Consider the following 26,111-nt stretch of genomic DNA (forward strand, 5'->3'; position numbering starts at 1 on the left):
GTGAGTCAGGGAGGAAGGTATGCGAGAGGGAAGACTAAACACACGACTACGTTTGGTATGTTCGAAAGCAAGTTCATGCATTATGCAGAGGCTACTGCTTCACTGCAGCATAGTCTTCAAGGCTCTTGCATACATGGAGAAAGAACATAAATTCATCATTTTTTGGTTTCATTCCAGATGATGGCAAAATATATTCATGGGTATGTGTACCTGCTCTGTGATTTATGAGTTTCACTGAGCAAGCTTTCAATTGGCAGTTGAGGAAGAGTACATGAAGCTGTCTACCTTCTAAACAAAAAGTAACTTTACTGGATTTCTGTCTTTTCAGATGAATATTTCAACATTTCGGGAGGTCTGATTATTTGCTTTCTTGCACAGTGAGATGAGATTGTGAATATGTAGCCGGAGCCAGCAGCTGGTTAGCTTAGCTTAGCGAAAAGACTGCAAACAGGGGAACGAGCCTGGCTCCGTCCAAAGACAATAAAGTGCATCAACCAGCATGTCTAACGTTTACTACTTATCATATATCTTGTGTTAGTAACTTCCTGGAGTTTGCACAGGTTGCCTGGCAACTGGTCCCTGCCAAGAAACAGTCAGGCCGTGAAATGGCTAATTGTCACTTTCGTGAATCGCTTGTGGGTGGATTGTGTCACCCTTGGACAGAGCCAGGTTCGGCGTTTCAAGTCTTGATGCTACTTCTTATGGCCGTAGTTTTATATTTAGCAGACAGACGGAAGAGTGGTCTTGATCTTCTCATCGAACTCGTCACGCTCCTTAGTTCCATAACTTCCTCTTTTCTTCTTCATTGCATTGCTTCTTCCCCATAATGGAAGAAAAGGCATGACCAGATCTGATCAGAAAAGTGACAAAGCTGTACAGTCGCTCCAAATTCGAGAAGAAAAGCTCTGCTGACGTCATGCTTGCAAAGTCTTTTTGTCTCGGCCCCATCTTGGACGGTCTAAAATTGACATTAATGCAGCAAAACAATGTGAAAAATAATTTAATCTATATTTCTTTTCATATTCCATGTCAAAAAGAAGAAAGGAATCAAACTTGAATGGAATTCAAGATAGAAAAGTGGCCACATGCATATGAAGAGATGACTCTAAATTTCTCTAAGGCACATCATGAGAGTGTGTTAAAAAGGCCCCATTGATCACGGTGTCAAATCAAACCTTCAGATGTCTGCCAATGTCTTCAACAACAATGCACCACTCCTTTTATCTTTCTTTAAATGTTTGCTTGAAGACTAAAGGACACAAAGAAATGCAATGGCAATTCATAGCGTAAGAGTAAAAAGAGCACCGTTGCTCGGACCACACCCGTCTTCAAACCCGGCCTACATTTTGCTCCGAACTAATGTAAAGTTGTGCGTATGCATCTAACGGGGTTGTGACACTAAGACGGTGACAATATGTGACCAAAGACAGACCGATACACAAACACCTGGCAAAGTACATTTTGCCATGACGACTCGCAAGGTGCCTCGGCTGGCAATATGTTTCAGATAATGCCAATAAAGCACAACGCTGACATTCTTTATGTCTAATTATTACAATAGCTCATACTAAGTGGAGCTGAGGTGCGTTCAGGCACTTTAGCAATTCCCACAAACAGATTACTCCTAAGTGTGTATTTCTCAACCAGTTTGTTCTGTTGACTTTTATCCAGTTGATATGCATTTGTCCTTTCATTACAGCAATTATTTAAAGATGGAAACTAAAACAATATTTGCGTCAGTTCAATGTAACAGAGGAAACATTCATTATTCAGAGATAAAGAAAGTCGAATGCGGAAGAGTGCGAGACCTAATATGAGATCAGCACATGAAGTAGAACATCTTTTCTTCACTGGTTGTTCATCAAGGAGATCTTAGAGGCTCTTGATTTGGGGATGATGAAATGCCAGACAATGTTCCTCCTTACGTTTGTGCTGCACGCCTATGAATCATTCTCAAATGGTTCTGACGGCGGTACGGTCTGCGAGCCGCTTATCTGACCCATATCGCTACATGTGGTTGTTCCCACAGCACGGCTTCATTCATAATGCTGGGAATCACAATGAGAGCAGTCTGACACAATGCGAGGCTCAGTCGGCTGTATTCTGCAGATGATATTCATGTTTCAGTTCTCGTGGAAAGGTGGGAGCGCTTTCAACCACCGAGCTCAAGCATTTTGATGGTAATCTCGCGAAATGATTGCTTTGCTTGTAAGACCATACTTGTTGTTTTTTAGAAGGGGTAGAGAGTTAACTGGACTTAATCAGCAGGAGCCCTTGCTTCTGTCACGCTATATAAAAGGACTGATTGTAATGCCTATTTTTAAACACCCTGCTGATAAAGGATGCAGGACTCTACACAATTACACTACATGAGGTAGGTAGTACCTGCCCACACTTTTATGTTTATCCTGGAAAATCTATCCGTGCCTGTGGTTATCTAAGAGTGGCACGTGGTGGAGGTATTGACTCAGACACTGCCTCAAGCATACAAGGCAGGCTGGGATTGATGCAATCCACAGGGAGCTGGACAGTCCTGAGGGGGGAAAACTAAATCTCCCATTGGTCTCGAGACAAAACTGGGGCAGCGCGTCCGTAACACTGCAGCTCTGTTTCCTCTCTTAAAATAGTGCTATGCCCAAAAGGGATCTAGATCCACCCCTGTGCTTGAAAACAGAGAACAGATTGAGGCCTGTGGCTTTGCTTTTGAGTGACATTGTTTAACTAATGCCACCGCTGAGGAGTCTTAAAAAGGACGAGACAAAGCTTTGAAACGGTAGACGTCGCGAGAGGGGAAAGACTCGTTTGAGCTGTCAGATGTAGGGTCTACCCTTTCTGCCCGACTTGGGCACACTGTTGTATCTAAGCTGTCTATTTTGTGAAGAGTCTTTTCCCTGAAGATGTCAACGCTGAACAGGGGACACATGGAAACTTGGAGAGTTGTGACATTGGTTGATTGATGTTGACCCGTCGGGCTCTCTTATCGGCAGTGAAATCAAGTCAGATTAGCAGAATTACCACGGACCTCTGTCCCCGTCAAGTCTCAGAGAAGCACTATCTCTTTCCCCAACGTCTTGGACAAGAGAAGAGCACAATAAATCTGTCCCCTTTACACTGCCATGGGCAACATGCTGGCCATTAAATTATTTCCAATGGCACCCTGTATGAGTAATACGCTGCTCTAACGTCGTATCAATAAATAAAGTGGATGCAGAGACAAGGAAATGGCAACAATGACAGACAATGACAGACAAGACTTGCCAGATGAACAATACAAACTGATAATGAATGTTTGTGATGATGAAATCACAATGCAAATGAGGAGGCAGCCTCGTTAGGAGACGAGAAACCTCCATGCCATCGACGAGCGGCGCCAGAGGAAACATCGAGTCGGAGGCGGGAGGCGGGGGGGCACATTCTCCCAGACAACATTACGCTCAGTCTGAAGTGTGGGCTCAGCGCTGTGGGAGACATTCCGATGAAGCATCAGATGGATAAGCAGCTTGTCAAGGGAGGGGAAACGACATTGTGTCTGTTGGCAAGGAATGACTGATCAGCACGAGGCAACAAAATAAATCCTAAAGTAGGGGATGTGTGCTAATCACGTAAATAACATTTAAGTCCTATTTAGTTCAGAGACCAAAAGAAAAAGAGAATTTTCTTAATCATTACAACCTGTGAGGCACCGAGGTCCCATTGAGAGCTCAGGCTGTGAAGCAAATTGTATAGTCAGAATAGGCTAATTTCTCACTGTTTTTGTATTTGTTTATTTAATTTCCAATCAAAAGTAAAATGACTGACAGTCACCATAACCTCTGTCTCAGTCTCTTTGTCTTCCTAAGCTCTCCATTACTTATGCAGGTCTTTTTTTTTTTTGGTGTCTTTGTCTTTTGATTCCCCTGAGACCCGAAGCAGCTTGCAGTTCAAATGAACACTTGCTGAAAGATGGATGAGGAAAGTTCTCCGAAGACCCAATTCTCACCAAACGGTTAAACATTAAAGAGAATCGGGGAAATAACTCCTTTGAAAAAAAAATCCTTGAGATGATAGAGGAAATAAATTAAAAGTTATACCAGGTGGGTATACACTTCACCCACACGTATGGAAGCCTTTGCCTTGAAAAAACACAGCGTTTATCCATGATTCAAGTCAATTAGCCATCCACTGCTATAGCCCCCAAATATGTTTTTTTATATCCGTGAGTCTCTTCCAGTATATGTGTGCACGTGTGTGGCAGCTACTCACATCATCATCAAAGAGCTCCATCACAAAGGTCGCGATGCTGCCGTTAATGCCAATGAAGAGGTTGAGGCAAGTCAGCACCACGTAGGCCGTGCTGGGCACGCTGAAGATGAAGGAGGCTGGGTACATCATGGGGGTGATGGACCACCTACAGAACACAAGACACTGTCACACACCAATGCCATGCTCGTCAGAAGTCACGAATGCAGACGACCAAGTAAATTGCACAGTTTTGCAACAACCACGACATTGCACTCATGCTCTGATCACCACCAGGACACAGCAACCAAAGAACAACCCGCCCTCACTCTTGAACTGGCTGAAGATAAAAAAAAATGTAAACAGGAAATTTAAGGTTGGACGTGTCGACTTTGTAACGTACTTACCCATAGAAAATAAGCAGCAGAATCAAAGCAGGCAGGTTAGGAGGTGAAACGTAGGCTTTTTGTTGGAAGCAGAGGAAGATCACGATCACAATCAAGCACGGGACGATGTAGTTACACTGTGGGAAGGAACATAAACAAGCACACGGAAGAATAAGCAGCTACCCCCATCAGAAGTAGAGGCCAGTGTAACATTTCTCTTCGTTAGTGGCGGCTTAAAAACATGTTCAATCATTTACATTATCCCCCCCCCCCCCCCCGCCATTTGTTTTTTTACACGGAAAGGACGTGTAATTATTAAGTAATATCATTCGCACTCAAATGCATCCCCCTTCAATTTTATAATTAATACCCTGAATAATAGACCCATCTAATTCTCGTGTTTGAGGCAAGTGGTCCCAATGATTTCGAATTGTTTTTTTCAACTAAGACTTATATTGATTTAACATCCAAAGAAGGCTGGAAACAGCTTTTACTTCTCGGTGTAATTTCCCATCGTTGATGTCGTAAATGATGTAGTATAGATTAAATACAAACAAAGCATCAAGATACAATGACACATGTTTATTTACAAATAACAGAAAAAGTTGAAACTGAAATATTAAGGGATTCTTCAACCTGGATTCCCTGTAATATCATCCTTGATCGAGTGTGTATACTAATGCAGAGAGCTTCAGGCTAGACTCATTAGACCGGCTCTTTAGGTGCATTTGTCTTCCACTCAGACAGCATTTATCCCCCATAATGATGAGCATCCTGGTGCCATTTCTTTACCAAAGGTAGCTGATAAAGTTGTTTACTCCCATTATGCCTCAGGGAAACTGTCAGAAAGCCTGTTGAGTGTAACCAGCGGGGGCAGCCAGCATCGATAATTACGCCTCGGCCAATAACTGTTGCTTTGGGGGAGCTTTTTCCCAGAAGCCAGCGGTGTCAAAGCCACATTATCAATTACTGCAAATGGGTATTTTTTGTTTTGTTACATTCAGCCTGAGCTGGATAAAAATCAGCTGGATAGTACAGCAGAAAGCATCACAATAAGGTAAATTGAGGCCTACAGCACTGAATGAGTTGCATTATCACGCATATCTTGTCGTTTTAACACGGATTTTATGACTCGCGTAAATAAATGGGAATAATATTTTGCACTTTAAGAAGTTATGATCAATTAAGAGGTGATAAAGCAGCCTGACGAAGCTGATACTCACCATGTCCCAGGCAAAATTGGCCAACCAGTAGACAGCTGGGTTCACTCCACTGACAAATTGCAGATGTTTGGCTTTGTTCACCCTCTCTTGGATGAGGAAGAGGACAAAGCTGGCCGGGATGAAGGACATGGCAAAGATAACGCAGATGGACACCACCACGTCAGTGGAGGTCGTGGCCCTGTGATTGAATGGAGCAACAGCAAACAGGAAGTTGAGTGGAGAGCTAATAGTGTGTACCGCGACACTGACAATGAAACACCAAAATAGGAGCGGAGATGTCCAAACCGTCAACAAAATGTTTGATTTCTGTGACGACTCAGACGTACAGGATGCGTTTTGGATCTGTAAATATCCTTTTTGATGTGAACAAAGAAGGCCACGAAGATGAAAATGATTCCATTACAACACAGGTAAATAGGATGATCACTTAAACAACGTTTCAGCAGCATTTGGCTCATTTCCTGTAATGCAAAAAAACACATTGCAATAATTAGGATGCATTTTGTTTCACCTTCAGAAATAATCGATATAACTAATGTCTCAGGCGTGTGTCAGTATGCATGACTTCATTAGACATAAGCACTGCATAGATTAATGGAAAGCAGTTCATATATAATAAAAAGGCTTTAAACGGTCATGAGCCTTCTGAAACCGACAGCTTCACCTTTAATCCGTATCTCCAGGTAAAGAGAATACAGGAGCAGATATTTAAAGACTTCTTATACGCAACAGTCTCCTTCTTTCATGTTTAAAACAAATGGTCCCTTTCTCCTCCAAGACGCTGACCTTCGTTTCACTCCGTGGTATTCTTTAAACCATCACCTTCGGCCCGGCATTATCTCTTCCGTGATTTCCTGCCGCGTGATTAGCATATTTAAATAAGTCACCCTGCGTGGGCAACATCATCAGGCACAATTAAAACATATACACATGAAATGACTCACCGCAGTGGGTGCCGGGCCCACATTTCAACAGGTTTCAATCGGCTATGTGCTCTGGTTGGGTGGTTTGATAATGAAGGGGACACAATGCTGTGAATGATCTAACCCTGAATGCTTGAAGCCGGTTAATTGCTGCGAAGACGAGGACAAGCAATCTGCTAATTAACTAATAATGGAAGAGCAAGAAAGATGAGCAGCGGGAGTTGAGCTTTACATGATCTATTGCTTTCCTTTAGGTTGTTTTTTTAATGACAAGGGCTGCAGGGCGCAGTCTTAAATGTTAAAGTGTAGAGGGGGGGGGGGCTGAAAGCTTGAGCTAATTACCAAATCTGAAGCTCCTGGCACAACATTCGGGTTGTCATTTGTATTATACAGTATTATGCAGATAACATAGAGAACCATTTCAATTTTGATAGAGGCATATTACAATTAATTTGGTCGCTCAACCGTAGAGGGTTTTTAAACGGGATATGTTTTGCAGATAGCGTGCAGGAATCAGAAAGACTATTCATTTGAGTGCAGCCAAATTACACATCAAATTCAATTCGGGGCGGAAGAGCAGAGGTTTTTTGTCAGTTGCCAAATTGATATTCCTGAGCAATTAAGAAGTGATACATATTGTGGATCTCCAAATTTAAATGGTGGCAAAGTCTGACATTTGTGAAAATGAGAGAGAAGTGGAAGGTCCTATTTTTGCGCCAATGCAGCTGAAACAGAGACATTGAGCAAATGAAGTGGTAACTTGGATAGTTGTACGCATCGACTTTCTTTCGAGAGATTTGACTACAAATAAAGCTGCTGCTAAAAAACAACAGTTCTTCACATTGTCATTTGATCCACTGTTCATATGAAACCAATTGAAGTGGATCTTAAAAACACCTTAATTCCACAGTGCTTAAGTCATCTGCTCAAGATGTCTCTGCACCTCTCGTCTGCAGCCTGCGCACTCATTCGCCAGTGAAGAAGTGTCCAAACCTATCTGGAAATCACCGTTCGTAAATTGCAGTCGTCACAGTCTGCGCAGAGAGAAGTGGAGAGGAAAAGAGGCTCATCCTGAATCTATCGCAGGCAGGCCGTCGTAATTATCCCTCAATTATCCCTCAACTGTGCCGCGGCGTCCCTCTCTAACTCAGGGCTGTCGTCGGGCACCCGATCACTTCATAAATACCTGAGGATTGGCCCGGAGCGACGGCGGAGTACGGAATAAAACTGCTGCTGTGTGCTGATCGGTAGCAGCCACTAGATTGCCGTTGCAATGTCAGGAGTTGTGGCTATGGCACTGTACGGCAATTTGCTGCAGTTTCTTTCCTTTAAAAGTGTTGATCAAAATATCTGAACAGACTAAATATCAACGTTGAGGAATAGACACCAGCTCAGAAGAACTGGTAGCAATCGCAAAACAGTACACAGAGATCTGTTGGATCCATATGTTGTGATTTAGCACGTCATTAATCTCTGACTCTCATGGGGAGCTGCTCTACTGCTAGCCCTGGGATAAAGCAGAAAAAAAGGGGTATATCCTCATAAAGGGCTCATACAAATCCCTCATCCATCTATCTGTCTGTCTGTCTTGCGCATTCTATTGTATCGCCTCTTACTCATCTGTTCTCCCTTTGTCTATGCTGTCGCCGCTTCTCTTTCTCCCACTCCGCTGCTCTGTCCCTCTCTCACAATGTTATGCAGCGGCGCTAAATATTGAATCCTAAGGAGGAAAAATAAGATGCAGTTTCCGTAAATAAATGCAGCACACGCTGTAGACAGCGTAGAACATTTTGTTTAACACGATTAGATGCCGAGCACACGCTATCCATATAGATTTGGAAATGTTGAATCACACATTTTAGAGGCCTGGTTCCGTCCTACCCTGTTTTCTCTGACCTGGACCACCACGAGGCGCGTGTGATGAATTAATGACGAACAGACGGGAGTTTTCCACAAAGCTAAAGCTCGTCAGCATCTCCCCCTTTAACCCGGTCTGATGACTCACATGGCTGCATGGGAGAGCTGCTCCTTGGTGAGGTTGAGGGGGTGATTGGACACAGAGATGCCATACCGGCTGGGATCCTGTCCCGCCGGCAGGTTTCCCCTCAGGATGGCGTTGTTTGCCACACTGAGGAAGGACGCCATACCATGCCACGCCTCGTTGTAGAACCACACCTGCAGAAGTAGAGGCACGCATCAACACTGAGAACAGCATGTACTGTACGGGCTGTGCGCTTTGTTACAATCAGCTTTTGAGAAGAGCTTATAAGACCTCTGTGCCACCGTCACGGCAACAGAAAGTATGTCGAATGACCTATAAAACCTTGTTTTTTCCCCCCAGATGAAGAAATGGAGAACACATTGCCAGTGACGAGTTGCCGTTGCCATTTTAAGATGCACCAAGGTTAAGGCGCATTACTGTCGGGCTACTGTGAATTGACCCATGTATTTTTGTAAGTGATAAAAATTGATTTGTGTCCACTTAGTGCACAAAACGCACTCTGAAGAGAGAGTGGTCAAAGAATCACTCAAACTATTTTCGGGGAGCCGTACTGATGTGTTGAATGAAAAAAGAAATGTTTTCTAGCTCAATTGCTTCTTCTCATAGACGAGTAAAAGGCCTGCAATGGACGTCAAATCCCAACGCGGCGTAGCATGCCAGCTGCAGAGACGGAGTAAAAAGATTTTTGCACACTTTCTTTTTGAATGCAAGTGATTCTCTGACTCTGCGGCTGCCGGGGTGGAGAAGAAAAAGAATGGATGACAGAGAGTGGGAGAGAGAGGACTCCCCGCTGATAGTGCAGCGCTAATTAAGAGTGGATGGCGGTTGAGTGTCAGCCTAACATAACACTGCATCACAGAGGAGAATGTGGAGTGCACACACACAGATGTGAACGCACACACACACACACACACTCTTGCATGGCAACCCCACATTACATTTTCACTTCTGAAACTTCAAACGTCAACTTATTTTGGGGAGGAGCAAAACTCTGGTCTCAGTATATGAGACTGAAATCTTTGTATGAGATATTAACTTGTCATTTTTATTGATTGGTTGAAGACAAAATTAAAAAAAACTTTGGGGGGAGATACTATGTGCTGGCGGGGCAAGTATCGGTATTCGCAATCTAACATATAAAAATATATTCACTTACAAAAGGCACCCACAGCACTTAAAAAACATGCAACTCAACCGTGTAGTACTTAGTGTGCCAGTGCTCCACTTACCTGACAGAGCAACGTTACAATTGAATGCTCAACCTTGAACAGACGTGAGATATACTTCAGTACATTGAGCTGATTATGTCATTGTGTTGCAATGTACTACTTTAGAGGACTACTTGGAGTGCTGTTAATAAAAGCTTTACACGTGTAATATCTAATTCAGTTCTAATATGTTGCAATGCAAAAAAAAGTAAATGTTTAGAATCCCAATATGTGATCTAATATGTTGTTAAAATTCGCTGCGATTACTTTTCGGTGCAGCTACAGGGTGCCTTGAAATCGACCGTCTGCTGGTAAAATCATGCTGAATATTTTGAACACAGCCGAGGGACCCCACAGGCACTGACCTGAATATGTGGCTGAGTCCAGCTCCGTGCAGTCATTTTGCCAGCTGCGATGTTATTAGTGTTAGAAATTAGTAGTGGCAAAAAAAAGAACACGATGGCAGAGTGGCGGCGTTCCCGTAGGCAGGCCGTTTGTGGCCGTTTGACTCCAGAGAAGTGAAGAAATGCTTGGTTGTAACGTTATCCAGAATTCAGCTTCAGAAGGCTCGACCCAGCATCCAGCAGCCAAAGTGAAATGCAGTCAACGGCCCTATCTCGAGCCAGTGTTTGGTTTGTCTGTTCTGGGCTACTGTAGAGACATGGCGGCTATAGCTCCATGTAGAGGAGCTGCTCCATCTGTAAATATACACTTTCTAAGGTTGTTATTTACGATTATTAGTTAAGATTCGTATCTTCAGTCGATTATAGCTTGGGAAGACAAAGTTATGAATGTTATAATTTAATTTCTGCTAATAGATCCCTAAATGCGACACACTGTTCCTTTAAGTCGGAATTTGAACACAGGACTTCTACTCGGAATGGGAGTATTGTTTTGCATTGGTACTTTTACTTAAATTAAGGATGTGTGTACGTCTTCCACCACTGATGTAGTCAAGTTACACTTAATACTCAGCTTTTAGACCGCATTTCATGTCATTGCGCACCCTTTCCCATTCTCTACAAAAGGTTAAGGACATAGTATTTGCATTAATAGACTGCGCCATCATGCCATACCCTACCTTTACAGCAATCTACTCATAAACCAAGGTGTCATCATTAAACTGGCCCCTCCTGATTTTGCAAGAGATTAATTATATAGGCATTATAATTTATAATTAAGTAAATTGCACTGGTAGAAAGATGAGTAGACAGGTTTTAGGTGGGTATGCACCATGACTGTCTCTGCCTATATCCCGTTTCTCTTAATCACCGGCGTTCCTCCCATAAAAATCTGAACGGCACCTTCCTTGTTTCACCTCAGAGGTCATTAAGCTTTAATCGCAACATCGTCTCAGGCAGCAGAGCAAAGCGAGCGCACCGCAATTAATATATTACCTTGAGGTTGTCCCTGGTTCCCAGCTTCTTCAGCAACGTCTCAGCCTTCTGGAAGATCTGGCCAGTCACATTGTCCTAATAAAGACGAGGAAAGCAAGACGACAACAGTTGGAGACTTAATAATTGGATACACTTGGAAAAACACCACTGCTCTTTGAAATGCAAAGCGTGAGGCAGAGGGAGACAAGAATTAAGAATTCCCGGGAGCACTTGGGTGTGCTGAGACACTTATTTTCCTCAAGACTTGGGAGAAATGCACTACGCTCATGTTGCATGTGGGATGAGGGCTTGAGATGACAGGCGATTTCCAAAGTGTCATGTCGATAACATGCTGTTCAGCCCAACCATAAGTGCACAGAGCACACTACTCATGTGATATAAATGCAAATGGACCTCCTGTTGGACCGTGCCTTCATAGTGGGGGGTGGGGGGGGGGGGATGTGGAATGGAGTGAGGAGGAAAAGTGCAGGTGACATCTGGGGAGAGAGGTGGGGGGGGGGGGGGGTAGACCAAATGAGGAGAAATATCAAGAACGACATCCCGAGAATGCAGGAGTGTGCTCAGGTGCAAGTGCTTGTCTGCTCTGTGCGAGGGGGGAAAGGAACAGACACAAAAGATATCGCCGTCCCCATGACAGCTACCCACGGACAAGGGCCGAGGACATCATACCACTTGTGTTCTGACTTTTTCTACCCCACGATCCTTCACTCAGCCAATCCTACACCACATCATGGCATTCTCAGCCATTTTGAAACACTTCAAGAGTCTGCCGAGCAGGAGAGAGCCAGACAATTCCCAAGGACAGCGAAGCACTTTAACAACGCGCAATGCAGAGCTGGGACGGCTAATGCCCCGGCCATTAGGGTTACATCATCGCTGCTGCACGAATTAAAGTCACATTAGCGTCGAGATCCAGGAGACGGAAACGGGAGTCCGTGTAGGGATGAGACGGGAGACGCCTGAGGGCAAAGCAATGTGCTGATCTCAAAGTAGTTTGAGAGTCCAAACAATTTTAAATGTTCATGAGAGACTGTGTGTATGCAGGAGAGAGAGACAGGTGCGTTGGCATGTAGTTCAAGAAACACGGTGCCGAAGAAAAAGTGTATGAATGTTCATACATGAATTGAATTGAGGTGGTGAAAGTAGATAAAAGATATAAAAATACAAGAGCAAAAAGGTTTGCAGGATTCCTCCATTTATTCAAGGCAATGCACATACAATCATAGCCTGTTGCCATGGACACTCGACTGAATGGAGTTGAAGAATCTAGCCCTCCTCTCCTCTTTCATTCTTTTTTTGTTGTCAATCATTCAAGAATACTGCGGGGGTCCAAAAGTCCCTCACACAGAACATCACCTGTGCCCAAGAAGCAAAGCCAGCTGAACAAAAGAACGCCATGCTCCAATTAAGAGCAGCTCACTCAGAGAGCTGCTGGCAAACTGCAGAATTGGCAGGATAACATCGGCTTCTGAACCACTTCTTCAGGCACGAAACCAGTTGAAACATTTCGTGGCGGAGAAAGAATTACAATGCAACACAACGACCAACCATTGCCAGACTTCAAAAAAAATAAAAGGCGTAAAAAAATAATTTTTTAAAGATTAATAACCTCAAGAACTTTTTTTTTCAGTGGTTTCAAACAACATGGGTCCCCCTGGAACGTACACTAGATCAGCACACTGGTGACTTGAGGGAGGTGTTATCGTTCTAAGTTTTAGCGTTGCAGATAAACAAATAAGACGACTCAAATAATGCTGTGGAATCAAAACGTTTGACTTGCGAATGCCAGTATTTATTACATACCTGAAAGGGACCGAATAGGTCTTTTATGTCCCTGAATGAAGCTTTGATTGCTGCCTCGCTCACACGGACTTGGGAGTTGACGGCTCCGACAGAGATGCCTCCGTACCTGGAGTGGCGGTAAAAAGCAGAAAGAGAGGGGGGTTCAGGTGGAGGTAAGGGGCATGGATTTTTTACACTTGATCTATCTCGCCACACACACACACACACACACACACACACACACACACACACACACACACACACACACACACACACACACACACACACACACACACACTCGAAATACAGACATCCTGCTTTGTCGACTTTGTGACAAGAAAAAAAAAAAAGCAACCCAAAACCAAAGTGCCTGAGCAAAGTCACTCGTTTAAGTACGACAACAAATAAAATATGTGCATGCACTGCGACACCCTGATTTTTAAAACCTTAAATGATGCAGCATATTCAAACTGGAATTACCGCCTCAGGGCTGAATGTTGCACTTTACATCCAAGTCCGTCCAAAGCATTATAATGTCACAATTAAACGTATTCATTCTTGAGTTTTGGCAAGAAACATTGGTTCAAAGTGCCGTTGACCTTTGACCCCCCAATTCAAATCAGTTCATGCTCGAGTCCAAATACGTCATGTTAACACGAATGGGACCTACATATATGGGGATGGACAACCAGACAACCAAAATAAAAACGTTAAAGAAAAAGTTGATCCTCACAACTTTCACATTGACATGTTTTACCTTGTTTTACCCGCGCTTTCATAAGTCTTGACCAAGAAGTCCGTCATGTTCCGTCCAGTTAGATTCAACAATGTGTCCGTTGTGTTCTGGATCCTCTGTCAGAAAGAGGAAAAAACGAAAAAACACAAAAAGTTGAAATGTTGGAATGCTGAAGAATAAATCAAGACTATTGGTTTGCCATTTGTCATTTTTGTAATAGTGACCTCGAGGTTAAACCTGCATACTTGATTTTCGGGGAACTTGGTAGCACAACAAGCTGTAAACACACAACTGACGTAGCATCACCTTATTAAGTTGATATATCACCTTATTTACACATGCAGCAGATACAGAATTTCGGCATGTTTCTGGCAGCATGATAAATGTTACTCCAATATTCACCCTCGTTTTAGCCCTCTTTTGGTTTCCGTCAACTCCTGAGAAAAGAAGTATCTGGCTCTTCAGCGCGACATGCTACACTAACTTTGTCTGCTGATGGTGCTGGGTCGGGAGCATACAGTGGATCGGAACTTTTTCCGCTGCCTCCTGCTGCTGAAAACGATGTTCATGAGAGCTGCGAGAGAGAATCAAAACACCGCAGTTGCCAAACCAAAACAACAAGTTGAAAGATGGCAAAATGCTCCGTAGTGTGACGCCACATCATATCATCCGATGTCATTGCAAAGTGTCGCTGAGAGCAGCTTTAAGTTCAAGATGCAGAAATTGTTTCAAAACCTTTTCAGAAATTCCGAAAATGGAAAGCTAATCTGAAGACAATGACTTTCGCAGATACTGGAGCACTTAACCGTGGCGGTAGTGTAGCACCATGAGCTGAACGGCTGACCGCAGAGAGACTCAACTGCTCAGCCACCCGTGAAAACTCACCCAGCGGACGTAAAATCAACAAAACTCAGGCGCAAGAACACTTTGCAGGCGATATCTGTTCGCTGCACTGTGGAACATATTCTCCTTATCATAATAGACAATTATGACTGGCTAGAGGGCGGCCTGGCTTAAATCTAGACCCCCCAGCCAATGCTGTGTCGCATGTCAAAGAATCCTAATTAGATGCCTTTCTGTGGATAAATGGGTACATTCAAACATCCAATTAGGGGAGGGTGCGACACACCACCCTGAATGCACTCCACGATGCGTAGACTGATACACACACACACACACACACTCCTGCCGACACCAAGCTGCTTTAGCCTTGCTTATTTAGAGAGGTGACGCGGTGCTAATTAGCGGCGTGATCCTTGATAAAAGAATTGAGACCCCCCCGACTGCAAGGCCATTTACCAGCGTACCCCCTAGTTATGCTGGTTATCTGTCCTTCTGCACAAACAGCTCGACGTGCAAGCTTTTGGGTAGACCAATTCTTTATCGCATTTAACATCCAGTAGATACATGGCACGTGGCATGGCAGTGTCAGGCGGGTGTGGAAGTTGCATTAAAGCAAAAAGAGGAGATGAGAGAAAATGCTGGAGTAAAACAAGGAGGAGGAGACGAACATAGAGATTTTAGAAGCCAGATTAAAGACAAATAGGATAAATAAGACAGCAGAGCGAGAGCAGAGCGGGGATGGAAACGCAAGTTAAACATCGGAGAGCCGAGCACGGGAGGAAAAGAAAAGGAGGATGATAACTGGAATCACAAGGAACAGAACAAACAGAAGGAGAGAGCAGTGGAGGAAGAGGACCCATCTGGCTTATGAATCAGAGATAAGGAGGACGAACGGCACATCCACCTTGGCTTATCTCTGAACAAACATGCTTCTCTTTCAAAAAGCCACAGGAACTCGGAAACAAACAAAACCAAAAAAAAAATAAGAGCTTCCACACTCCGCTGTGTGCACATTGAGTTATACAGGAGCATGCAGTCTGTGCGGGTCTAATTATTTTGGCCGTGTTCCATATCCCCCATCAAAAAGACTGGAATGGGAACATGACGCGATTGTGCAATACCCGGGCCTGCGTCTCTTGTTCATTACCTGGGAACAGCTTCAGAGTGCTTGGCATTCTGTACGTGACATCAGTTCTCCACACAACACAATGGCAGCTTGATAGCTTGGGAGGCAAACAGGGGTGAGGGAAATGTAAACTGAGGAGTAATCAAATCTGTTGAATGAGCCGGCATACTGGAGCACAGGAGAGATAAGAGACTGTGCTGTGTTCATGTTAATCTTGGCACGTCGCGCTGCACCTCGAAGGTAAAATTCAAATTTGAAAAGCAATGTCGGGAAAAGCAGATTCTTCTGTGATTAACATGTGAAGTTGCCAATTGTCCTCTGACTAGGATTTTGCAAGGGATGATCAGGTTAATTGGGTTGTTCCATGCAACGCAAAACATATCTGCAAGTGTGAAGTTTTGACTTACAGATATAATCATGACAACTCATTGTGACATGTCTCAGGAGCTGCATTTCATCGTGCTGTGTGCGATTATGTCCACTGTTGATCACATCGCAACGACCATTTCAAAACGGAGCCGAACAAACAATGGCATCAGATAATGGCTGGAGCAGTGTGGGAAGCACTCGCCGGGTAACGCTCAGTCATCAACCACTGCTGCGGGCTATTCTGTCCCAGATCACGAGAGATTGAGTTGCACACATCCACGCCCGATGACAGATTTCTCATCCGGACCCTTTCGGTTCCGTTTATTCACAACAAAGGATCAGCACCGCCTCCGTCCACCATTTGCCTCACCTCACAATTCAATGACCTTTCTGCTTTTGAGAGAACATCTCTCGCCTTCTGCTGAGAGAGAGAGGGGGGGGGGGGGCCTCCGGACAGGTAGTTTTACACTAAAATGGATATGCGGGTGTTGGGAGCGAAAGTGACAAATCAACAGGCCCCACAGCAGAGAAAGGATGTCTCAGCCTGTTGTGTTGGCCAGGTTGAGTATTGGCTGGCGGGGGTCTCTGCAGTTAGTTGGTATTTGTTCTTTGCCAACAGCTGTTGTTGGAGGAAAAAAACACCGCCCTCAGATTTAAAGTTGACAGATTCGTCATGGTTTCAGTGAATAAATGACATTAAATGGCAAAAATATGTCTGCTCTGAGGATTTTATGTTGTGAATGTACACTCCAAACAGAGGTGCATGAAAATATTGAAATTATTATTGTAGATGATGCTGCATTATAAAATAATAATTCTCTTTTCCTGAAGGTACAACAAATAGCCTCGCTGTAAAGACTTATTGACTGCCGACGCAGTTTTTCTCGCCCCCTCAAACTGACAGACTAAAGTAGATAAAGGTGTTTGTATTTCCTATGCAGAACTTCTGCTTTTCCCCACACAAATAGTCAGCCAATGCCCGACTTCAACGCACTGATTGATGACACCAAGCTAAGTCATTTGCAAACAAGCTCTAGTTAGGCCAGCCTCCAAATGATAAATACATCAATTGTAATTCCGCGAAACGCGGCGGCTTTAACAATTCCTCCGCACACATCACGGCCTGTTCATCTACGGAGGTTAAATATCACCAGTGAACGAGAGTCAATACCTCAGAATTGATAATGGGCTGACTGTTGCCTGCCATTTCCATGGAAACAAAGATTCCACACTCCCTCCTGCGGTGATGTGTCCATGTTTTTTCCCCCCTCTCTCGTCTTTTCTCTCGTTTCTTAAGGGCATATTGGGAGGATGGGCGGGATAAAAGATTTTTTTTTTTCAAATAAAGTCACGCTGGCACACTTTGTCATGATTTATTCAGCAGGGGAAGCTTTCAGGTCAAAGGGAACGCATCCTCACAATGTGCTCAGCTTCTGTGGGTGGTCTCTGCATTGAATTTATGGCCCCGATGCAATGGAACACAGTCCACAGGTAAGGAAAGCCGCAAACAGACTGCACATTTATATCAAGCACCGTGTTACAATCATATATTCATATCGATCACAATATTTATCCGACCTCACGAGCAACGGTTCTCTGCGAAATTGATATTCTCTGCAGAGTTCATGCTGTATATCTGAGCATGACAGCCACACTAACGTTTCCATCCCGTGACCTTACGCTCCATTTCAAACTGTAAACTGTGGCTTACGGCCCGCTGGCCGATTGGACGTTAACAGCAGGAAGGCAACGAAAGTTGGAGAAATGTGGAGGGGTTAGGGGTATACAGTTACACACTAAACTAGACTAACGAGCTGGGTGTCCTTTCACGAACATTGAAAAGGGAAAAAAAAAAGACCCCACGCTACCATTTCACCCTCATAATCACACTGTTTCCACCATATTAACTCACGCACTACCCCCAGTGGTGTAAATCTTTCACGGTTTTAGATGAAGAAATAAAAGGCTGCAAAGCTTGCTGTCTTTCTGTGTTCCAGAGACTGACCCCAGCCACATAAATACAGTCTTTCATTATGCAAAAAGAAGGTGATGGACAGAGAAACGTGACCACTTAAAGCCTGTGGATTGCATGCAAAATGTTTCCCCCCTTCCTCACTTGTGTTCTGCTACATTATCGTCTCTTGTAGGAGCTTCTTCTTCGAAATCTGCTTTAGCCCACAGTGGGAGATGACTGGCAATAATCTCATTATGACTCAATGTCCTCAAGGTTGTTCCAATACAAAACTGAGAGTTCATTCAATATCCTTTTACAGGATCTGGATTGGATGTTGTAAATAAAGGAGAAATGATGCAAGTGAATGAAACAAGACGTAGACAAGCATTGGCCTTTATAAATGGTCTTTTTTCTATTGAGGCTAAGTGTACTAAAAGTGCCAGCTACGTATAAAATGACACTATAAAGCAGAAATCCCGCAAAGTAGTGACAACTCACAGAATACCAAGAAATTGATTCAGGCCGAGAAACACTTAAATGAAAGAATGAGCGAGGTCGTTTAAAATGGGAGAAGCAGGTGGAAAGGAGGAACAGAGCCAAATTAAATAGAGGGTTCGGAAAAAAAAGACCTTGACGGAAAATTGCACGATAAAGAATGAGACAAAGATACAAGTAGCGCCTCAACAAATGGGGGTTATCCTCGACAGTGCTGTCATCAGCTCGGGACGAAACATCAGGGCAAAGAAAAAGGTCACACAAAGGGCACCTCTCTTGTTTGGCCGTCTCGACAATCATCCTATAAGCATGATACCTGGACAGTTGCTCCTTTAAAGGGGCCTCTGTGTTGTCTGTGTTCAAATATTTGGGGAGGGGCGGGGGGGGCGATACCATGACAATTGTGAGACAAAATCACTTTGAATATATCTGTGTGACTGTGAGAGTTTTCTTAACTGGGCCAGAATGTATTTTTTTAACACTCCCTCACTTCCCTTAATAACTGAGACATGAAGGCGCTTTGCTACTTCACAACTTTGCTTTGCAAATTAAACTTACAATGCCTTTTAAAAACGTATGTAATATGCATAAAAGAGCTGACAACTTAAAAAAACTGAACTTGTCAGGCAATTTCAGCCACAGTGAGGCATAACTTTGTAACTGTCGATTGTGTCATTGGCACATTTATTTGACATAATGGTATTTTAAATCTATAAATAAAATGATATTAACACAAAAGGCTTTAGGCCACGTTGCTGTATTTTAATTATTATGTGTAATTAAAGCAAGTAAAATCAGTTTTCTTCAACAGCGTCACTGGAAAGTCAAATCCCTTGTGAAATATATCCCCACATTACTACAACACATCTGCACTAATGTTACTTGAACATGTAAAGCTCCATCTCAGCCTAGTGTGGTTCAGACTTACAAACTAACAAAACACACATTTCCCACCGCTCTTCAAGTTAAGTGCATGTGTTTATTCACGTGAAATGTGATGCAAACTCTTGGTTTTACTGTATAATGTCGTTTATAAAGTAGCTCAAGCAAGTGAAAACCTAACAGTGACAAGAAAGGCACTCTTCACTACAGCTACTGTGTCAGAAATCCAGGTGTGCTTTGCAAATGAAACCGTGTGTAGGCTAAGTGGGAAGCGTTGATAAGGTTGTCCGCTCTTGATGTGCAATCGAGAGAGAAGTGTTCAACCCCATGAATATACTGAGTGCTGAACATGACAACTGCAAGCTGTAGAGCCAACCATCATCACATCTTCCTCTAAATAAAGGTCACCACTGTGACTGTTTATTCACTGAAGTGGATTTTCTTTTTGAACAATAGCCCACAACATCCCTTCAAAAGCTGATGAATACATATGACGCAATACGTATTGCTTTTGTTTTGCACCTACCTACACACACACACACAGGATTATCTGCCACACCCTCCCACATCTGCAATCCGATTATACTGAACCAAGGCCGTCCAAATGCAATGGTGGTTCGCAGCCAAATCTCAGGTATCAGACAGAAATCAGGCCTGACCGTGAATTAACCGCCATCGTTTTTTGTCAAAGTCGACCCGAGCCTGAACCACAGCAGCCGTTTTCTACAAGTTATTAACAATAAAACTGTGATTTGAATGTCAACGTTACGAATGAAAGCTTTGAAGCTTCAAATTACAAGTCTTTTCGGTGCAGTAAAAAGACGTGATACGATCTCCAACGTGCACCTTCTCTTCCCAAATGCATAGCACAGCCCAAAAACTGTTGTGCGCTTCATTCAAGGCCATGGGGATTGTGAGAAATTACAGCCCGGCGCGGCGGGTCGGGTCCAATTGGTTTCTGGCAGAGAATCAAAGCCCTAATCAGATAGCAGAAGTCCCCCCCCGCTGCTTTCCTCTTCATCGGGGGGAAACAACAAACAACAAATGCTTAACAGTCTCCAAGGCGGAGAAAATATTGGCAGATTTAGGTGGGGTTAGGAAGGAGACATTGAAATCTCTTAAGATGCAGGCACATGCCACAAAGCCTGAGTATACAGACATAGCCGTTTCTAATAAAATGACTTTGGGTGGAGGTGGCAATATCTCCTTACAGTCTCTCTCAAGCTTAGATTTCTCATCATCATTGGGAGACAACAGTGCAAACCATTTAGCTCCAAATGAGCGACTTTCTCTTCTCTCTGTGACGTGATTGGTTCAGTCAGCAGGTTGTGGCTAGGGGGCAGGGATGCGGGGTCTCTAACTTGCCCAATCGATCTAGGCTTGGATCAAGTCTTCTCAGGTCAGACCGTGCAACACTCCCCATAGCTGCATTTAGCCAAGCATATATTGTTCAAGCAATGGCCGATGAAAGATTGGTATTGGCTTCTGGAGGTTGGGACACGCAAACCTCCCAGACATTTTAATGTGGGCAGAAAAGGTGAAGTCATTTGCAGAGTCTATACTGGCAGTGCATGCGATGCAATGTCCTGAAAGGCGCGACAAGGTGAGAGGTCGGCATATCCCTGAATATGACAAACGATGGATATATTGTAACGGAATTTGTAGCAGGTATGGGGAACTGGCTGAATCCCTGGCAATGTCCGATTCAGTGTATTTGCAGTGGAATCAATTTTGGCCCTACTTTCATGCACGCACATTAGCTCAGAAGAGGGAGGCGGCACAAAAGGCTGATTTACATTTTGCAATGCAATGCAAATTCCTTGTTAGTAAGTACCTTTACATTTTCAAATCAAAATGATGCTGACTGGGACTTTCAGACAGCAAGCCAAAAGGCTTCCATGATAAGCATTTTTTATTGTACTGTTGTGTCATTGATTCATTTTTTTTTTTACACTTAAGACCATTCCACTCTCTTGCTGCAGTATGTCCCACTGTGACACACATACAGAGCACAGGGCGCACAGGAAGCCAGCAGCGGTACCCCTGGTTCAGGTCTTGCTCAACCTCAGACAGAGACTGACACACTGGCTGTTTGCAGAGCATTAAATCTATGACCCTAAAGTTACGTAATGCTGGCTCCATTTACCCCCCCATCCTGTCACCAAATGGTGCAAGCCCCAGATTAAGAGACTGACCTGAGGTGGAGGGAGCCCTCCTGCACCGGGTGGGCAGTCGGGTAACATGATCGTCCGTTTAGGCGTGCTGCACTGACAGGGGGGGGAGGGGTTAGACATGCTCCAATTCCCGTTGAGGAAGATGTCAGTGACGGACTGATCCACGGATGGAGTGAACCAATCAGAGCCACTGGAAGAACATGGCAAGTTCCTAAGAGCAAACAATGGAGGGGATAAGAGTGTTTAACTGGTAATAATGCCAACCACATACACACAGCAACGGTTGTGTAGGATGGAATAACAAAAAAAAGAAGCTTCAGAAGTAGTGAAGGTATATATATTTACTCGCATGCCACAGGAGTGGTGACACGAGTGTGTGGTTTGTGTTTGAAGAACTTCAATAGAGTCGGATGCACAAGCTAGTGTGAACTATGTGGGCTCCAAGCTAATACTGTCAGTCCATTTCATATTTAGGTTGATAAAGGTATTCATCATTCCACTTATTCTGATCAGGATGATCTGGAGAGTGGGCGAAAAGCGAATCATTTATTGATCAAATGGAATTTTAGAAACGTCTGTATGAATATCATGCCGAGCACTCCTTTACAATGCTCTGGGATACTTGGCTTTTTTTTACAGCTTGTTCCATTTCTGCAGCATTTCAGAAGGCATGCTCTGACCTGCATGCCTCCGTGTTTTTACTCATGTGACCACGAGCCACACATACACAGCATGTGAAGCTCAACAGTACCATTTGGCACATGACTGCATATGCATACCCGAACGCTATTCTTTTGGCTCTCTTGAGTAGAAACACTTACGGTATTGGGTCTCCATTCATGCAGCGAGTCCCAAAGCCAGGCTGGTTGACCAAGGTCTCCACCACCTTAGACACCTCCACATTAGCTGGCCCATCATTGCTGTAAATAACGGGGGATACAATCAATACAAATGCGTTGGACTTTTGTCACAGTTGACAGCAAGGATTATTTGAGATGATAGGCCCTGAAATATCAAACCAGACAAAATTATTTCAGTCAAGTGTGTGATATTGTCCACTCATGTACAGGACAAAATGCATTGTCACCATTAATTAGGGTTTTCCAAGTATTCTAATCTGTCTTCCATCACGGTTAGGATTCGACACGTTTTATAATCCGTCTCCCTTCACAGACGATGAATATTTTACAAGTCATCTAATCTGTCTTCCACATTGGCAGAGCACAGGAGTTTAGATGATCATTCATCTTAAACGTATCTCGACATCAGAGAAGGCCTGAAAGGAAATGGCGTGCATCAGGGAATCCAATGTTGTGCATTTCAAGTAAATACTCAATGGCACTGCAGCATCCAACTGGGACTATCTCAATCAGGAGCGAGAGAGAGAGAGAGAGATATTTGAGTTTGCCAGCTCTTTTCTTTGGGCCAAGAGTCAAAACATTCATTCCCAAAACACCATTGACAGTTCAGGGATTCACACTTTTTCTTGACGGTTGGAGTCCAGCTCTGTCCTCGCGAGTGTGCAAGCACATTCCGAGCTGAGCCTGTTCTGCGTACAGTCTCGGCTCTTCACTGCCTTTCATTGTTATCCGAGTCTCCTGTGCATAGCTGCGCCCCGTGTCTCAGTTAAACAATCTTCCCCCTTTCCAATTCCATTCTCATCACTAACCACACACATCCTGCCCTTTATCTTAAAGGTACCGTGGGAGTTAAAGCACAGTCTTTCATAAAGACCAACGTGATGGCCTTCTGCCAGCAGCGGGCCACAGCCCAGCCAGCCATTTGGACGAATACAGTGTTCACTGTCTCACTTAGAGGAGTCTCCATGAAGGTCACACGGTCACTTCCTTGGCCACCAGTGAGCGCAATTGAAGTGGCCCGATTGTAAAAATGGATTATGTGCAGCCATCTGTTTTACAATTAACGATGGCTGGGTTACCACATTATTCCAGATAATAAAAACTGTTGGACAGTTCCAAAATGAAGACTTGTGCATAGACACAGAAAGAGTGGAACGAGTGAATAGTTAGTGCATCGAGTCAAACATCACAGGAGCAAGAGACAACATTTGAAGAAAGTCAAATGAAGGCTACATTATATTACAGGAGTAACACCTTTGGAGAATAAACCACAGTGCCACAGTTCACATGATACAATAGTGAGCTTCAACCCCTAAATGATGTAAAGGAAGAAAAGCGCAACATTGCACTTTTAGACAAAGCTGTCTTTTTTTTTTTGAAAACCAAATGTTGTGGATCGTCTTCAGATTCTAGCTTCAACTTCAAAAGAGAGAAAACAAAGTTGTGCTTTGGAGAACCTTTTACAGAATGGATCACCACCAATGATGACAGCAGCAAAGTCCTCAAGTGTTCAAATTGCGAGAAGACTGTTTCAGCAAAAAAAAAAGAAGTATAAAAATAAATACGCCAGCAAATAGTAATGCAAGTCGCCCATTATCAGATGTCAATGTAGTGGACTGGTACTATGTGGATACAACCAAATACACAAAATAAGGGTGAAGTGTAATTTGCGTTAAGTATCATGCCATAACAATTGTTCTTTACAACTCAGCAAAGTATTCACCACTATGTTGAATGGAAACAAAAAATGGAAACAAAAGTGCATAAATAGCGTCAACAAAAAAAGTGCTAAAATAGCATCACAAATAATCAGTTTCAGGTAACCGTGTATTGTGTCTTGACATCATCAAAGTGAATTCCTACCAAGTGCTGCCAGGGGAAATGAAACACCTGCAGGGTGGATAAGCAACGACAGCTTCATGTCAAAAGAACAGAAGTGTGAATACACGGTGTCAAGATCAGTTTGATGGTTTGGACAGATGTAACCATTGATGCATATTATAATTCAACTTTTTCCCAGCACCTTTTTGTTGTTACAGAAAAGGAAGAGTGATGTTGCAGCAATTGTGAGCCAACTACTGAGAATATGGAGAGATGCTCTGTACAAAATAATATTTGAAATATCTCCACTTTTTTCTTATGGTGGTCATTATTATGCACCATACTTCATTGGGTGATATTCTATTCATAAAAAGGCATTTGATCTGTGTGATCCTTTGCAATAACTCAAGTTTGTACTCAGTGGGTGTTGAAGCCGACCAAGGCCGTGCCTTGGTCGCCAAGTATGTGTCTTCTTAATGACAGAGTGGCAAGCTGCCACCAAGGAGGGGACGCTGTCCAGATTGATGACCTCAGCAGTACAAAAACCCCTCGGTGATCAAACAGCATGAGCAGCACTGTGACATCTTTTTTTCTTTGATTCTCTGTCGTCAAAGCTTAACTTTCTTACAGCGTATTGTTCATCTACTCGTGCTACTAAAACTAGGCAGCTCTTTTTGTTATTTAATTGTTCACGCCCCCTCTGCCTCTAATAACAGCAAACATCATTTCCTATTAGAATTTTTCCCTGGAAACATCTTGTTGCCTCTGGGTAATTATATTATCTGATGTATTACACCATTCAGCAACATTACAATCAAAAAGAAAAGCATTGAAGATGGTTGTTAACATTCACAACTAAATTAAAACCAGTGCTGAACTGGGTCAGAATGCCATAATGAACTAGAACAAACAAACCTTGACAATTCATGCTGTGCGATATCATGATGTGGTTACCTGAAAAAGGTGGTTTGAGGCAGATCGTACATCCAAGGTTGCAGCTCCAGACTCGGGTATTCAGTGAATGGTGGGACGATGAGCGAGAAGATCAGAGACAGGCACACGAAAACAGCAGGCAGGACCACCTAGGAGGTAAAAAAACTGCTGAGGACATTTATCCTGCTACATCTGTCCTCCTCCAAAGTAAAATGTGACATGTGACATTTTTCAGGGAAATAACTTCCAAACCGGTTGACTTCATATTCACCGAAACCAAATGAACAAAACAGCACGAACGAGTAAAAACACAAAGTAGCTGAATGCGACGGCTACAACGATGACTCAGGGAACCTGAGAAACTCTTCTTCCTCGTGGAGCTACTGTGCATTGCAGAGTATGCTCGTCATTTTAAATGCTGAAACAGTTCCTGTCTACACGGGCGGTACAGATGTTTATCTGTGCACTGGAGGCACAACAGCACACGATTCAATGTGAGATCAATTTCATCACTCCCCCCCCTTCACTGTCATTATGTGCTACAAAATGACTGATGCAATCCACAATAACGCGCTGTGATAATGTGTGCACATTAATATGCTCGACACCCACTTGTTTGGGCTCTTCTGCACGCTTTATGAGTTTGATGAAACACTTGCAACACTGCCACCGTCATCTGGCCACTCGGATATAATTACTTTCTCAACATTCTCTTGTCTTTTGCGTGTTTGTCCTACCCAGCACCCCCCCCCCCAATCCTCTCTTCTCCATCATGTAAT

The 26,111-nt window shown here is 43.6% G+C and overlaps 1 protein-coding gene across 1 annotated transcript in view; it reads right to left on the reverse strand.

Annotated features, from left to right (window-relative positions):
• LOC306796813 (phospholipid-transporting ATPase ABCA1) overlaps window positions 1-26,111 on the reverse strand; it is a gene marked incomplete at both ends in the record, with an annotated part of 107,205 nt that overhangs the window by 25,405 nt on the left and 55,689 nt on the right. The window contains 10 exons of the mRNA XM_079295880.1: window positions 4,243-4,387; window positions 4,626-4,741; window positions 5,828-6,005; window positions 8,756-8,925; window positions 11,358-11,432; window positions 13,161-13,266; window positions 13,897-13,991; window positions 21,740-21,929; window positions 22,540-22,638; window positions 25,354-25,481. Of these exons, the coding sequence (XP_079152006.1) occupies window positions 4,243-4,387; window positions 4,626-4,741; window positions 5,828-6,005; window positions 8,756-8,925; window positions 11,358-11,432; window positions 13,161-13,266; window positions 13,897-13,991; window positions 21,740-21,929; window positions 22,540-22,638; window positions 25,354-25,481 (1,302 nt within the window). The remainder of the gene's footprint in view (window positions 1-4,242; window positions 4,388-4,625; window positions 4,742-5,827; window positions 6,006-8,755; window positions 8,926-11,357; window positions 11,433-13,160; window positions 13,267-13,896; window positions 13,992-21,739; window positions 21,930-22,539; window positions 22,639-25,353; window positions 25,482-26,111) is intronic.

The sequence above is a fragment of the Melanostigma gelatinosum genome, assembly GCF_949748355.1.
Source record: "Melanostigma gelatinosum genome assembly, chromosome: 23".
Classification (NCBI taxonomy): domain Eukaryota; kingdom Metazoa; phylum Chordata; class Actinopteri; order Perciformes; family Zoarcidae; genus Melanostigma; species Melanostigma gelatinosum.